At 44.8% G+C, this 12,276-nt stretch overlaps 1 protein-coding gene across 3 annotated transcripts in view; it reads right to left on the bottom strand.

The window, feature by feature from the left end:
* The window catches only part of LOC8039109 (CCR4-NOT transcription complex subunit 1), a 45,781-nt gene that overhangs the window by 17,984 nt on the left and 15,521 nt on the right, over positions 1-12,276 (bottom strand). For 2 of the 3 annotated variants that reach the window (XM_029969110.3, XM_029969112.4), the window contains exons 13-26: positions 11,538-11,780; positions 10,931-11,082; positions 10,681-10,840; positions 10,300-10,609; positions 8,300-8,472; positions 8,063-8,187; positions 7,860-7,970; positions 6,036-6,114; positions 5,639-5,860; positions 1,272-1,415; positions 868-1,047; positions 564-680; positions 374-484; positions 121-255 (exon numbers count right to left, since the gene is read on the bottom strand). In XM_029969110.3, the coding sequence (XP_029824970.1) occupies positions 121-255; positions 374-484; positions 564-680; positions 868-1,047; positions 1,272-1,415; positions 5,639-5,860; positions 6,036-6,114; positions 7,860-7,970; positions 8,063-8,187; positions 8,300-8,472; positions 10,300-10,609; positions 10,681-10,840; positions 10,931-11,082; positions 11,538-11,780 (2,262 nt within the window). The remainder of the gene's footprint in view (positions 1-120; positions 256-373; positions 485-563; positions 681-867; positions 1,048-1,271; positions 1,416-5,638; positions 5,861-6,035; positions 6,115-7,859; positions 7,971-8,062; positions 8,188-8,299; positions 8,473-10,299; positions 10,610-10,680; positions 10,841-10,930; positions 11,083-11,537; positions 11,781-12,276) is intronic. The other variant, XM_029969111.4, reaches the window with a different exon arrangement.

The following is a 12,276-nucleotide window of genomic DNA, read 5'->3' as shown; positions in this document are numbered from 1 at the left end:
TGGAATATTTTGCCTGACACGCGTACAAGTTCTCAGCAAAACAAGAAACTCATTCAGAACTTCTGCTAAGCAGGGAATCTTAAGGATAACAGTGTGACCACTACTATAAATGTTTCTTACGTTGAGGTCAAGGTTGAATGCCTTGCACAGGACTTCTATCTCAAACTTCAAGTTCAGTTTCAGTTCAGGTTCTCGGTGTAGCTCAGAGAGCACGTTCAGAATGCCCATTGTCCATGGGTTTGGAGGCTTGAACACCTGGGCAAAACAGCACATCCAACAACTTAAGAAGGGAGCCCAAAATTGATTTAAAAACAGGAATGTCAAAGTATGAGACATGGGAAGAACTACACAGGAGTGCCGGTTCCTTCCATACCCTGCTCTTTGAACAGGATTCCACGACCTTGGCGATAAAGGGCACCACGTAGAGCAACTCTTGCTGCCCTTTGTGGAACGCCTCGATCAGCAGGGACTTGATATCCATGTCCTGAAACGAAAATTATGCATTAGCGTCATTGTTCCGAAGCCAACCGAGCATCCACAAGCAAGGTGAAAGGAATGCTCACAACTAGCAGAATGGGTCGATTCTTTGCCATGGTGAGCATTCCGAGCCAATGTCCGAGGCTCTTGAGCAAAGACCTGTCAGAGAAGTTGGCCAGTGCTTTGTCGCTTGTCAGGAGCACCTGAAACAGATGGAGCCACATATTTCGTGATGCACCATACTCTGCACCAGACGAGACACACGAGGAGAATGGTGCGAATGCTAGAATAGCCCTTTAGTAAGAAAGGAAAAGGTGGCAGGACAAGGGGGAAAACGTTACCTAGACTATGAACAAATAGCAGTCCTTCCACACTGCAACAAGAGCTTACCTTGATATTCCGAAACGTCTCCCGGATAACTAGCCTGGAGAGTTCTGGAACCTTCACAGTGTCCAAGAAGTTTGCATACAGCGTGTGAAAGTTGGGCTCGATGGAAGCCCGTTTCATAACCAAGTACTGAGCAAACCAGGGCCAGTACTCTTCCTTCACCACCTCTTTGAACTCTTCTGTCTAGATTGAAAAACAAATTGACAATAGAACCTTGATGTAGGGCAAGGTCTCAACCCAAATGCACAGGTCGTCACGGGTACTGTCAGCGTCAAACTGGATATGGAATCATTTTCATATTTACAAACGCAAGATCTGCAACTATTCATATCAGACAGTGTTTCCTGCCCAGTTCACACTTCGAACGAGCAGAACTACAAAAACTAGCAAGCTTAAGTAATTGGTACCTTTTGAGGGAGATTCATCTGCGACAGGTTGTTGATGATGAACGACACTCTGTCCTGGACACTCTCTGGGGGAATCACTAATTTGTCGTCCTTCTCCGTGGCTCCCAGCAGAGTGTCTATATTTGTTGGATTTGCTATGGAGGGCTGTGTGCACATGTAGTCAAGTGGTTAGAAACAATGGCAACCTCAAGAGAATTCTATTAGACACCTCACACACCACTACGAGTGGCGACGAAAAGCTAGTGACGGCACGCCCCACATGATGATCACTAACCATCTTCTCTTTCCGTGAAAGCTGATTCAAGTAGAAATCGCGCACAATCCCCTTTATGTAGGACTGTGGCGGCAGGCACTGGTTAGCTGCAGCTTCCTTATATGATTCACCGGGGTATGGAGTGCATTCCTGCAGCTTGAAGTGCTGCACCACAGGAAGAAAAATCGTCTTCGACTACCATGAAAGTCGCAGCAGGCGTTGCGTATGGTTAGCGGCGCCATGGGTATGGTTGGAAAACAAGCAAGTCATTGGGATAACTTATGCACATAAGCATGACGACCAGCCAATCCAACTACTGGCTGCTCGTCGTCGAGCCGAGTGGATTACAAGTCCGCTGAGCAGCATCAACAAACGTGAAGCGCTCGGGGTTCCAGAATTACCAGATTCTGCCATTATCCTCATGGCTAGCCTTTTTCATTAAAACTCACGAAGATGCCACCAACACGAGAGGATGATGCCATATGCCTTCTTAATTCAAATGCACTTTACAGAGACAATGTGTTCTGGGCTTCAATTACATTTACAATGCCTCCCACTACTATTGTTTGCAGGGTCAGGTACTTAAGTTGTAAACTTCTAATTGGCCATATAGTTACATACGTGGCAATGCGTACGCTGTCCACGCAATCATCACTTACTGCAAACAAGAATGGCTGCCGGTGTATAGGGCTAGCATCTGATCGTACTTGCCTCACGAGTTTTATGCATATGACCATGCTTGTCTCATGCACGGGGTCACTCCCAATTCCAAATTAACTTTACTGTTGGCAAGTCGGCGACCTTCAAGCTAATTACAGGCATTCCAAGCAAGCATGTCTTGCCTGTTACGGCTACTAAGTTTCTCGAGATGAGGCATCTTCGTAGAGTTGCCCATGCGCATGCCTGGCAATATAAAGGTACTTAAATGCCTCTGGTCTGGGAACTCCACCATTTTTCACCCTAGTAAATTTTTCAGCAACAAGAGTCACAGATTGGACGTTGGGAGAAGGAGAAACTTTCGAGGACACAAATAGTTTTGAAGAAAACCCTTTCCAATACTTTTTTTTAAAGGATTGTCTAGAACACTTCAAACCAATATTACTTGCACATTTCGACAAAAAGTTATTTGGATACAGTTAATAGTTAGATTGATGCGATAGACGACGTCTCCAGTCCCGATGTCTGCATACGCTCAGCTTGCAAAGCCCTGCCGTCTATAGGCAGCAGTGGCGTCGAGTGCCCGTCACTAGCCTCAGATGCACTTCTGATCATGCTGGCATATTGCGAGCTATGAACACTGCCTCTTGAAATAGTAAAAAAAGCCGGGTTTTTTTTTAACGCTCGGCGAGTTTAGACGTTTTGTTAGTCCTCCTTGTAGGCTCTTCAACCAATATGACTGGTTTTCCTCTAACGCCGAAAGCATACTTATGGTTGTCTTTTCCATTAAAAAATGGAAAAGCTTGTGGCGACTTGGAAGAATTCTCAGTCTTTGGAAAAGCCCTCCCCTAGCGTGACAAAGATTCCAGACAAGAGGCATCTAAGGACTGTCAATATGCACACCAACACAAAAGCATGAGAACACCACAAGACCGCCAGCAAGAACAAGCAGAAATAAGCAATCATATTATTACATGCAGACACAGAGCACACAACAATGGCCGGGAGCAGGACTGCAGAGAATCGTGACATATGGATACTCCCGACAAGTCCAGCAGGCATGCAACCTGCTGGTACCCAGCACTCTCACTCACAACCAGTCACCAAGTGCCAAGCAGAGCAGGCTGATGAGTAGCATTCCTCTGGGCATGACGATCCCCCTTCCACCGTACAGCCAGCCATCCAGCACCCTCCCTGCCTTTTGTTTTCATGCAATAATCGTGCCCAGAAATGCCTGATACAGATTAGACAGGGAAACATCACAACAAACTTCGCAGGGAAAGGAAAAAAAGCGTGACAGCAAAGGGCCGTAAAAGCAACAGCACAGGTAAGGAGGGAGCAGAGCACTAATGGAGTGTCAACAGTAAAAGAATGAAATGTGTGCCAAGAAATTCAGCAAAGCAGGCATGCTTAGAGTGCAAGAAAGAGACAGCTAGGACATGTAACCGTGAAAGAAAAAAAGGTGGGTTATGCAGAAGGTGATAGATGATTTTGCACATTTAGTTCTAAAATGCCAGGAAGGTTAAAATGCAGCATTACCACCCAGCCTTACAAGGGTGGTTGATAGCTGCTTGTTCTACGCATGAAGCTTAGTGCCCGCCTTTACAGGGATGGCCGATCACTACTCGTGATAAGAATAAAGCTAATAGCCTTGCCGCCCCGCCACCCCCCCCCCCCCCCCCCAAATAAACTTTTCGAATTAACCTAAATCATCAGATGGAACGTGTGCCACATGTTAAAGATACACAAAGGTCACTGGTCAGTGATACCTCAACACCATTTTAATACAAACTTATTCAAGTGGTAACCTCATTAACACTTGTCTGCAGAAAACTTTACAGTTATCCCGAAACATTCATTTCATAACTCCTGAACTTTGTTCTCTTGCCTCATGACACTCCTGAACTTGACTCAACTACAAAATAAAATCTAAAATAGCACGAATAGTCTGACTATGCCCACAGTAGATTCAATTTGCAACATCACAGCACAAAACATTTTCCAAGCCTCCACTAGATATACAAGATACACAACACTCCCTGTTAGTGCTTATGTATACTATATTGTCATAACTGATTTTAATTTGGTCCACCACACAAAGGTTTCCTTCAGGGCGATAAAGAAACAAGGTCTACATGTAAAAAAATTGTTCCAACCCTATATAGCAATTCTACACTTAATCATAATTTACTCCATCTAAACAGTACCGCATGTTCTGAGAAATCAAATGCTAGATCAAACAACCGACAGAAGTTCAGTGAAAGAACCACTAATCTACTACACCACAAAAGGACCAAATGAATGCCCACTGCTCAAAATAGCCCATTCACACTCAAAAAGAAAAAAAAAAGAAGAAAACTGAGGGTAAAATATTGGTAGATTACTAGTAGGATTTGCCATTAACTTGCCATATGCCCAACGTGAGATTAAGCAACTTAATTATTTTGCGATCGCAATGAACAACAGATGATAAAAATATGGGTAACAAAGGACTGCTTCAAGCAAGTTACCAAGAAATCTGATTTACTGTCTAAGTCTATTGTGCTTTAATGAGCATGCTAAATTTTTAAAATCTGTTCTAGGAATTTGAACACTTGCCATAGTTGGTTTTTAAAGTCAATTTAATAATGAGCTCGCATGCTTCACAAGTTCATTTTACCACCACAAACAATGGTGCCTGTCAACAAAATGATAATAGGAAAGAAAAAAAAAAAAATTGGAGAGAGAGCACGTGCGAATGATGCATCGGACGGCAGCTCGTGCCACCTAGCTGAGAGCTGCAGAGGTATGCAATGTGCATGCCTTTCACCACTGCCAGCACTGTCGGCAAGGGGGCACAGGCTGCCGCCCAATACAGCGGCGCTCTTTTGCATGCGCCCATCGCATTCCCCCTCTTCCTCATCCACCATCACTTCCTCCCCCCCCCCCCCATCCACCTTCACCCAAAGACACTCTGACGTTCTGTTTTGTCCGAGATATGTTGTAACACACTGGTGATTCATACTGCAATCTGAACCCAGGTAGTGTCTATACAATCCAGCCTATCATCCTCCTTGCACTCTCGGCTACACAGTTTTCCCAAGGGTTGGCAACCTACTTTGGAGCCTGGATAAAACAGTCGCACATCCTGTTCACTCTTTGTTGACAAAGGGAATCAGAAATTGCACTTAAATACATTCGGATCCCAACAACTTCCGACCTAAACACGAGTTGTGTGCCTCTGGTAGGTTCGTTTCACAGGAAGCAGTATCAATGAAAACAAGATGCAGACTTTTCCTGGAACCATTCCCACAAAAGCAAGGACTTGTCAAGTATATGAACGATCTTATTAAAAAAAAAAGTCATATGCACAGAAGAGTTGTCGCCTCGTACATCTATAAAGTGGGAATGTCGGAGTAACAAGAACCAATCGTAAACACCCCTCCGAGGTTGATGCACAGAAAAGAGCCCTGCTGACCTTGGCGCCTACCGCAGTGGGCTTGGCGACACCTCCAGCGGTTGCAGACAGGCCTGTACCCGAAGAGGGCGCAGAGGCCGGAGCCGGCTGTGGACGGACAGTCACCCCTGCTGTCGTGGTTGCCGGGTTCAGGCCCTGGGCCAACATCGCCAGATTGTGGGGCAGGGTCTGACCCTGGGGTCGGTTAAGGGGCTCTTGTGAACGTGCCCCGCAGTCCACATACTGGAACAAAAAGGAGCACCCTTGGTGATAATGCCAGTCTCTCGGGTATCTCCTGTTGTCCCTAGGCAAGCGCCGCTTTTCCCCGGCAGTGTGTAGCTTTTGGAAGCTGCTTGGTGGACTCGGAAAGACAAACTGTTTATTTGAAAGACGGTAATGCCAACAAAGACAATCTCACCTCTTTCAAATGTTCAGGAAAGTCCTTGAAGTGGGCGATGGAAGCCAAGTGCTGGCAATACTGTGGGTAGTCCTTCAACCTAGACCACAAAGAACATAGAATGTATTAAAGCAGCCCTTGCCGCTATTTATTTCAGCAAAGATGCAACCTGTGGCAGAGCCAAGAAAATTAAGGAAAGGTGAAGACCCCTCCCCCCCTTTATTGAGAGTAGATGCACGATTAATTTATTTCATGTTCCCGTGTTATTGAAACTACTCAGTAGTGTGGAACCAGTCCAGGGACTCTGTCCTCTAAGTTTTGAAAAAGTGCAGCATCGTCTTGTGAACATTGCTTACGATAGATGGTTTGGCACGCACATTTGATGATCTACGAGACTAAATTAACTCCTACCCAACTGGTGCTCTTAATTATTATATTAGTATTTTTATTATTGTGGACATGATAAAAAAAAGTGGTTTACAAGTAACATTAAAGGAGACCATCCATGTTTTCCATACAAGACTGCTAATTATTGATTTCTCATTATAAAACTGACAAATTTGATAATGAAGAAAATTGTATATAGCTTTCACTTTATTTGGTCAGATAACTACATTGTTTAAGTCATGTACAGCACCTAGCTTTGTAAGCATTTATGCCCACTATGCAAATACAGTAGTAGGCTCGTGATAATTCAAACTGATATTTCATACTTCTGGTTAATTAAAACAAATTTCAAAATTTTGGTTATCCCGCTATATTTTTAATGGAAGCATAAGCCGCTTACCGTAGTTTCCGGGCTATATTCCGCGGACCATACACGTTTAAAAGTTGGAATTCTAGACTGTGGCGACTATCTACGCGTGCAGACAATACAGGAATTTGTTCTTCAACATCCTTGATTATGACGAGAAGAGACAGATTTTGTGAATGAAAGAGTGTTAATGATGATTTATATATAATACAAGCTTGCTTCTGAGCTAAGAAAGCAGATATCCCTCAAGGTGTGCCATCAATGAGAAGATTTTCGTGTCGACTAAGCACCAGGTGCGGACTATGCACCGGGATCTGACTATCTAAGCAAAAACTTTTATTTTTGACCCCAAAGTTGCCTTTGCGGACTATACACTGCTTGCGGACTACAGTCCGGAAAATATGTGTAATTCCTACTTCTTGTTCTCGTGGTCCCATTGAGTGCGCTTTTTTTCCGAGCACCGGTGCATTGCAGAGAGGCAACACCCACAGAGCGAGCACCGGTGCATTGCAACACCCACAGTGCACCAGTGCTCGGTGAGAAACGCACTCAACGGGGCTCAAGCAGCGCACACAAGAGCTATGAAAACGGGCACAATGCGGAAATTTCCATAGCAACTTGCGCGGACTCTGTGACGTGGCGGCATAGCGTTGGTTCACGTCACGACATCCGCGCAAGTTTTGTGATGAAAACTGCCACGCAGCACCCCTTTCCATTACTCATGTGCCTCCGGCTTCAAGTCCACATTAGACAACTTTTTGGACTGACAAACAAACTTAATTTTGCTTTGAGTTGTCCATAATATACAACATTTTTGAGAGAGAAATAAACTTGTGTCATACATTTCACAAATGTTTCACGAGTGGTATTCCTGCTTTTGATCAGTAGGCCTATGTAGAGGAAATCATCAAATATCTGCTTTGTATGTGAAGCCATTCATATGGCAAATAATAATTTTATCTTGCATCATATTTATATGAATTTCTGATAATTCAAACAAAATTTGTGGCTCCGTAAAGTTTCATTGAATGACAGTCTATGATACGTTGGTCAAAACAAATTCCCAAGGAACTAGAAAAATCAATATGTACCGGCTTTTGAACCTGTCCAAAGCAGTAATGCCGAAGTAGTACATCTTGGTGCCGTATGGCTTCCGCAATGCGTCAAGCACATATCGTAAAGCCAAACCAAGGGCCATGTACCTGAACAGTGAAGAAGGCAGAATTAGAAATGGGGGGTCACACAATGACGGCTTTGAAATGGCAGTTAACCCCACGAAAAAAGTGCAACTCACGTTACAAGGCTCTGTTCAATAATTCCGCCGAAGAGTTGGGCTGTTATGATCAATTCTTTCTCCGGATATTGTGGAAAGAACCGGTACTCTTCAAAGAGGTTCTTGATCATGCAGTTGAAAACATCCTAGAAATAAGTGCAAGAGAGCAGTAGAAACAATGTATCAACACCTGAAGACATTCGTAAGTGGAAAAGCCAATACAAGGAAAATCTCAAGAAACATATAGGTTTTAGCCACCCTTTCAGACTTGTTCGGGGATTCCTGGAAGCGCTTGAGCATATCCAGTACTTCCGCAATAGACAATGTTGGGTGAGGTGGATGGTTGTAAATTCGTTGGAAATAGCCATTTGCTTCGTCTTCAATCTCCTTGGACACAGGTTGGTTCATTTCTGGCAGAATGTTTGACACATCTGGGAACCAAAGTTACAAGTGAGCCACAAGTGATATGCATACTTTGCAACAAAGGAACACACTTTTTTTTAATGGTTAACTTCCCCCAAAGAATGGTTTCAAAAACTTTCATTTATAAACATGCAGGATTTATCTCGCAATAAATTATTTTCAACATGTCGGCAGCCCTCCAAATCAGCAGGGAGCAAGTCTTTTTGTGCTTTTTATTTAGCGCTGCTTCATGCTCGCATAGCCAGAACATCTCACCCTCATTAGCAGCGCCATTTACTCTAGATTGAGCCCGCAGAAGCTTTCCAAGTTTAAAAGTATCAATGGCCAGGAGAACACTATAGTATATATAAATGGAACAAATTAAAAAAAAATTTGGTTCAAGCAATCTTATTGGTTGAGACCCAAAACCAAGTTCACGATTGGTCCTTATGGTGGCGTGATATTGTGCCATCTTCAGTAACACCCTTTCACAGTATCTTCCACTTCAGATCATATTCCTGCGTTGCTGTTCTTCCTTAGTATGATTTGCCGCTTAGTTCTTGCCAGTTTATCTGTCTTGGAATGCCTGCTACAAAAGTTACCTTGGGAACAACAAAGTCTCAAAGAGGAAGGTGCTAACAATGCTCGAGGTGAATTTTGCCTACATCGGACTCAAAGAAAACAAAGAAACCTAAAGTTGAAACTTGAAATGCATTTTTCTCAGTTTCACTTTTTGGCAGAAAATGTGGCATAAGGAAATGTATCATTTGACATTTCGAAAGTGTAAAGATTTCATTCAGTGGTGTCCTGGACTGAAATTTCCTGAGGAACGAGTTATTTTTTCCCGAGGAACGAGTGAATATTTTTAAACACAGAAGTTTGTTCAAATCTTCCGCTCTTTTTGGGTGTTATTGTTTTTCTCTAGAATTGCATTTTATACAACTAATTTTTACCTTTACTTGCACTATAAATATTCTACTTCACATTAAACCAAACATATTGTGAATTGCAATTGTTATTTTTAAATATAAATTCTAATAAAGTAACTTTTTTCTGAAGCTTGTTAAGCATAGTATGTTGTAGAATTGGCCTACAAGACAAACTTTAGAAGTCAACAATCCTGATGGGATTCAATTCGCCCTGAAAGTTTGAATCAATTTGAGGCAATGGTTCAAAAGTTGACTTTCCCAGGCCATGTCCCCCCTAAAGGGGGGTACTCCGGCAATTTCTTCATGGTCGCCGATTTGCCTCATTATTGGCTGAACACACCGATAGACTCGGCTGTACCAGTTGCCCAAGTATTGCGGGAAAAGAAAAACATTTCGCGAAATTGACTTTTCAAATTTCGTTTTCACCGGATTTTTCAAACCCTACTAGCAACATTGAAGTGTGATGACAGGAACGGTACAAAGTGGGCAGTAAACCATGTTCCCAACTGATTACAAGACGTGTGAAGATGGGAAAAGAATGCTTGGTAGCTGATTCACTCAGAAGCATGCAAAAAAACACTCAAAATGCTCTGTTTAAAACTACCTACAAGACCTAAGTGTCTGTACCACTCCCGACTTCGCACCACTAGAGCGCGCACGGGAATTTGAATGCTGGTTTCGGCATCATCTACATTTACGGTTTTCTCAATTGCTATTTTAAATTTTGAGAAAACAAATAGCATACCGTGAAGAGCAAGTCCGGGTAGTCCGAAAATGAAATTTGTGTGGATAGCTCAAAAAACGGCCGGAGTAACTCAGCTTGGTGGTTGACAGCTCAAGTGACAGCGCCAAATAGTTATTTGAGGCAATTTTCAGAACACCCGCTCGCTCTTGTAGGTGCAGGCGTTCCTTTCAAAGCCCACTTACCCAGCTGAGAGCCAAACTGCCCCTGGAGCTGAGTGCCGAGGGTGGGCACCACACTCGAGAAGTTGGCCCCCTGGGCCGGCGGCCCTGTGGTGCTAGCCCCTACGGCGCCGGGGGGTCCTGCAAACAGCTTGGCAGGAGAGCCGGGAGTGGCAAAGGCCCCCGCAAACAGTGGAGGGCCACCTCCTGGCCCAGACGCCAGTGGGGCGGGAGGCCCCACTAGGGGTCCCGTCGGACCCGAACTGCCCAGCGACAGGCCCGCCATCGAACTTCCCAGCGAGTTCAACACCTCCATCTGCTGCTGTTGCTGCTGCTGTGAGGAAGACACAGTAACAGTGGTCTGTCAAAAGAACTCTACAACTGCAGTCTGAGGGCAACACTCACAGCAGCCTGAGGTGGATTGAGGCTGGCAGACGAGAATGCCGGCTCCAGGCCACGGGGGGTCTTGACGACGCCCGGCGGTGGTTGTCGCGGCTTGTTCAACAGGATGCTGCAGTTCCCCACCATGGTCAGAATTGTCTCCGACAGATCCTGGCTCACATTCCTGCCAAACGAAGCGGTGGTGAAACATTCCCCTCCGAAAAGTACCCATCAGAAGCTGGAACAAAAACGGTTCTGAAAAAGAGACACTCACGCAGCATACTGCTGGAGACAAGAGAGCATAGTGGCCAGAGTCTCGGGCGGCAGCTGGGCACTCTTTGGGAGGTTTTCTTCCTTCACAATGCCACCCAAGATCTGGGGACAGCGACGCTTCAGGAAGTTGACACAATGCTGAATGAAAGGCTCCTGCAGAAAGAGGTGCAATCGGGACTTGATTGGCAGGCAAAATACTACTTACAATACGGCAACCCAATCGAAAGATGGGAAGACAATGATTGGGGAAAATGAGGATGAAAATCTAAGCCCACGAGTTAAGCCTCTCAAATTCGTTGGGTTGAAGTTGTAGTGGCAATGCATAAATGCACCAATCAGAGGTCACACAAGCAGAGCATACAGACAGCATTTAAGCACTACATCGCTGTCTGAACTCCAATTTCAAATCTCCTGACAATACTCTCTTCCCCTTCCCCTCCACGGTGAGTCACAGTTAATTCAATATGAAAATAAACCGCCATGAACACCAAAACTCGCAGAATTAGTTGCAGGAACACCCCCAAAACGCTCCAGTGCAGCGGATGAAGCCTGGAAACTCCCGTGAGCCACGTGGTGCTCGGTCGACCGCAAGACGCAGGGAGGAATACCTTGTGCTCATAAATCTTGTCGGTGAGCCACTTGTCGAGCTTGAGGTACTCCCGGCGAGAGGCCAGGCAGGCCAAGTCAATGACCAGGGGAAACGAGTTGCCGCTGAGCAGCATCGACAGAGCCTTCAGGTCCTGGGCCACATCCAGGATCCGAGAGAGGCGTCCTTGCTCGCACTCTCCGCCACGCACATACCAGTCCGCCATAGCATGCATGATCAATGATCGCACCACGGTCACATGGTTCTGCGAGCAAACGAGTTTCTTCAATTAGTTACACAACGGGGCAACACAGAAACATCTCTTATAGCCTCTTTTGATAAAATTTGCAGCAAAAGGACAAGCTAAACATTGAGATAAGGAGTAGAGTTGGCATGCTTTCAACGCTCCCATATTGTAGCAAGATGAAGTAAACATTTTCTACAGGTATTTCAGTAGAATCTCGATGATACAATCACGGTTCATGCGAATTTCGGGATGATATGAACTTTCAAAACCCCCGGCCGAAGTCCCTTAAACGTTTCGGGGTAGTTCAAATGCTTTATTGGGCCGCGGTGGATCATAGGAACAATGATCGACAATGTTTACTCCTCTTTTAGGGAGGCACCGCTCGGCTCCGACAACCGTAGCCGCCATTTTTCCGTTTTGTTTCTTGCCGTTCTTTCTACATACGCGCCGTAATCATAATAACCGCGGCTGCGTTCCAAAACTCGAAAACATACCCACGTCCACCGTTGCTGCA

Source organism: Ixodes scapularis, unplaced genomic scaffold (genome assembly GCF_016920785.2).
Source record: "Ixodes scapularis isolate PalLabHiFi unplaced genomic scaffold, ASM1692078v2 PGA_scaffold9__187_contigs__length_104089568, whole genome shotgun sequence".
NCBI lineage: Eukaryota > Metazoa > Arthropoda > Arachnida > Ixodida > Ixodidae > Ixodes > Ixodes scapularis.
Note: the sequence above shows the minus strand (reverse complement) of the source record. Positions and strands in the feature narration are given on the sequence as shown.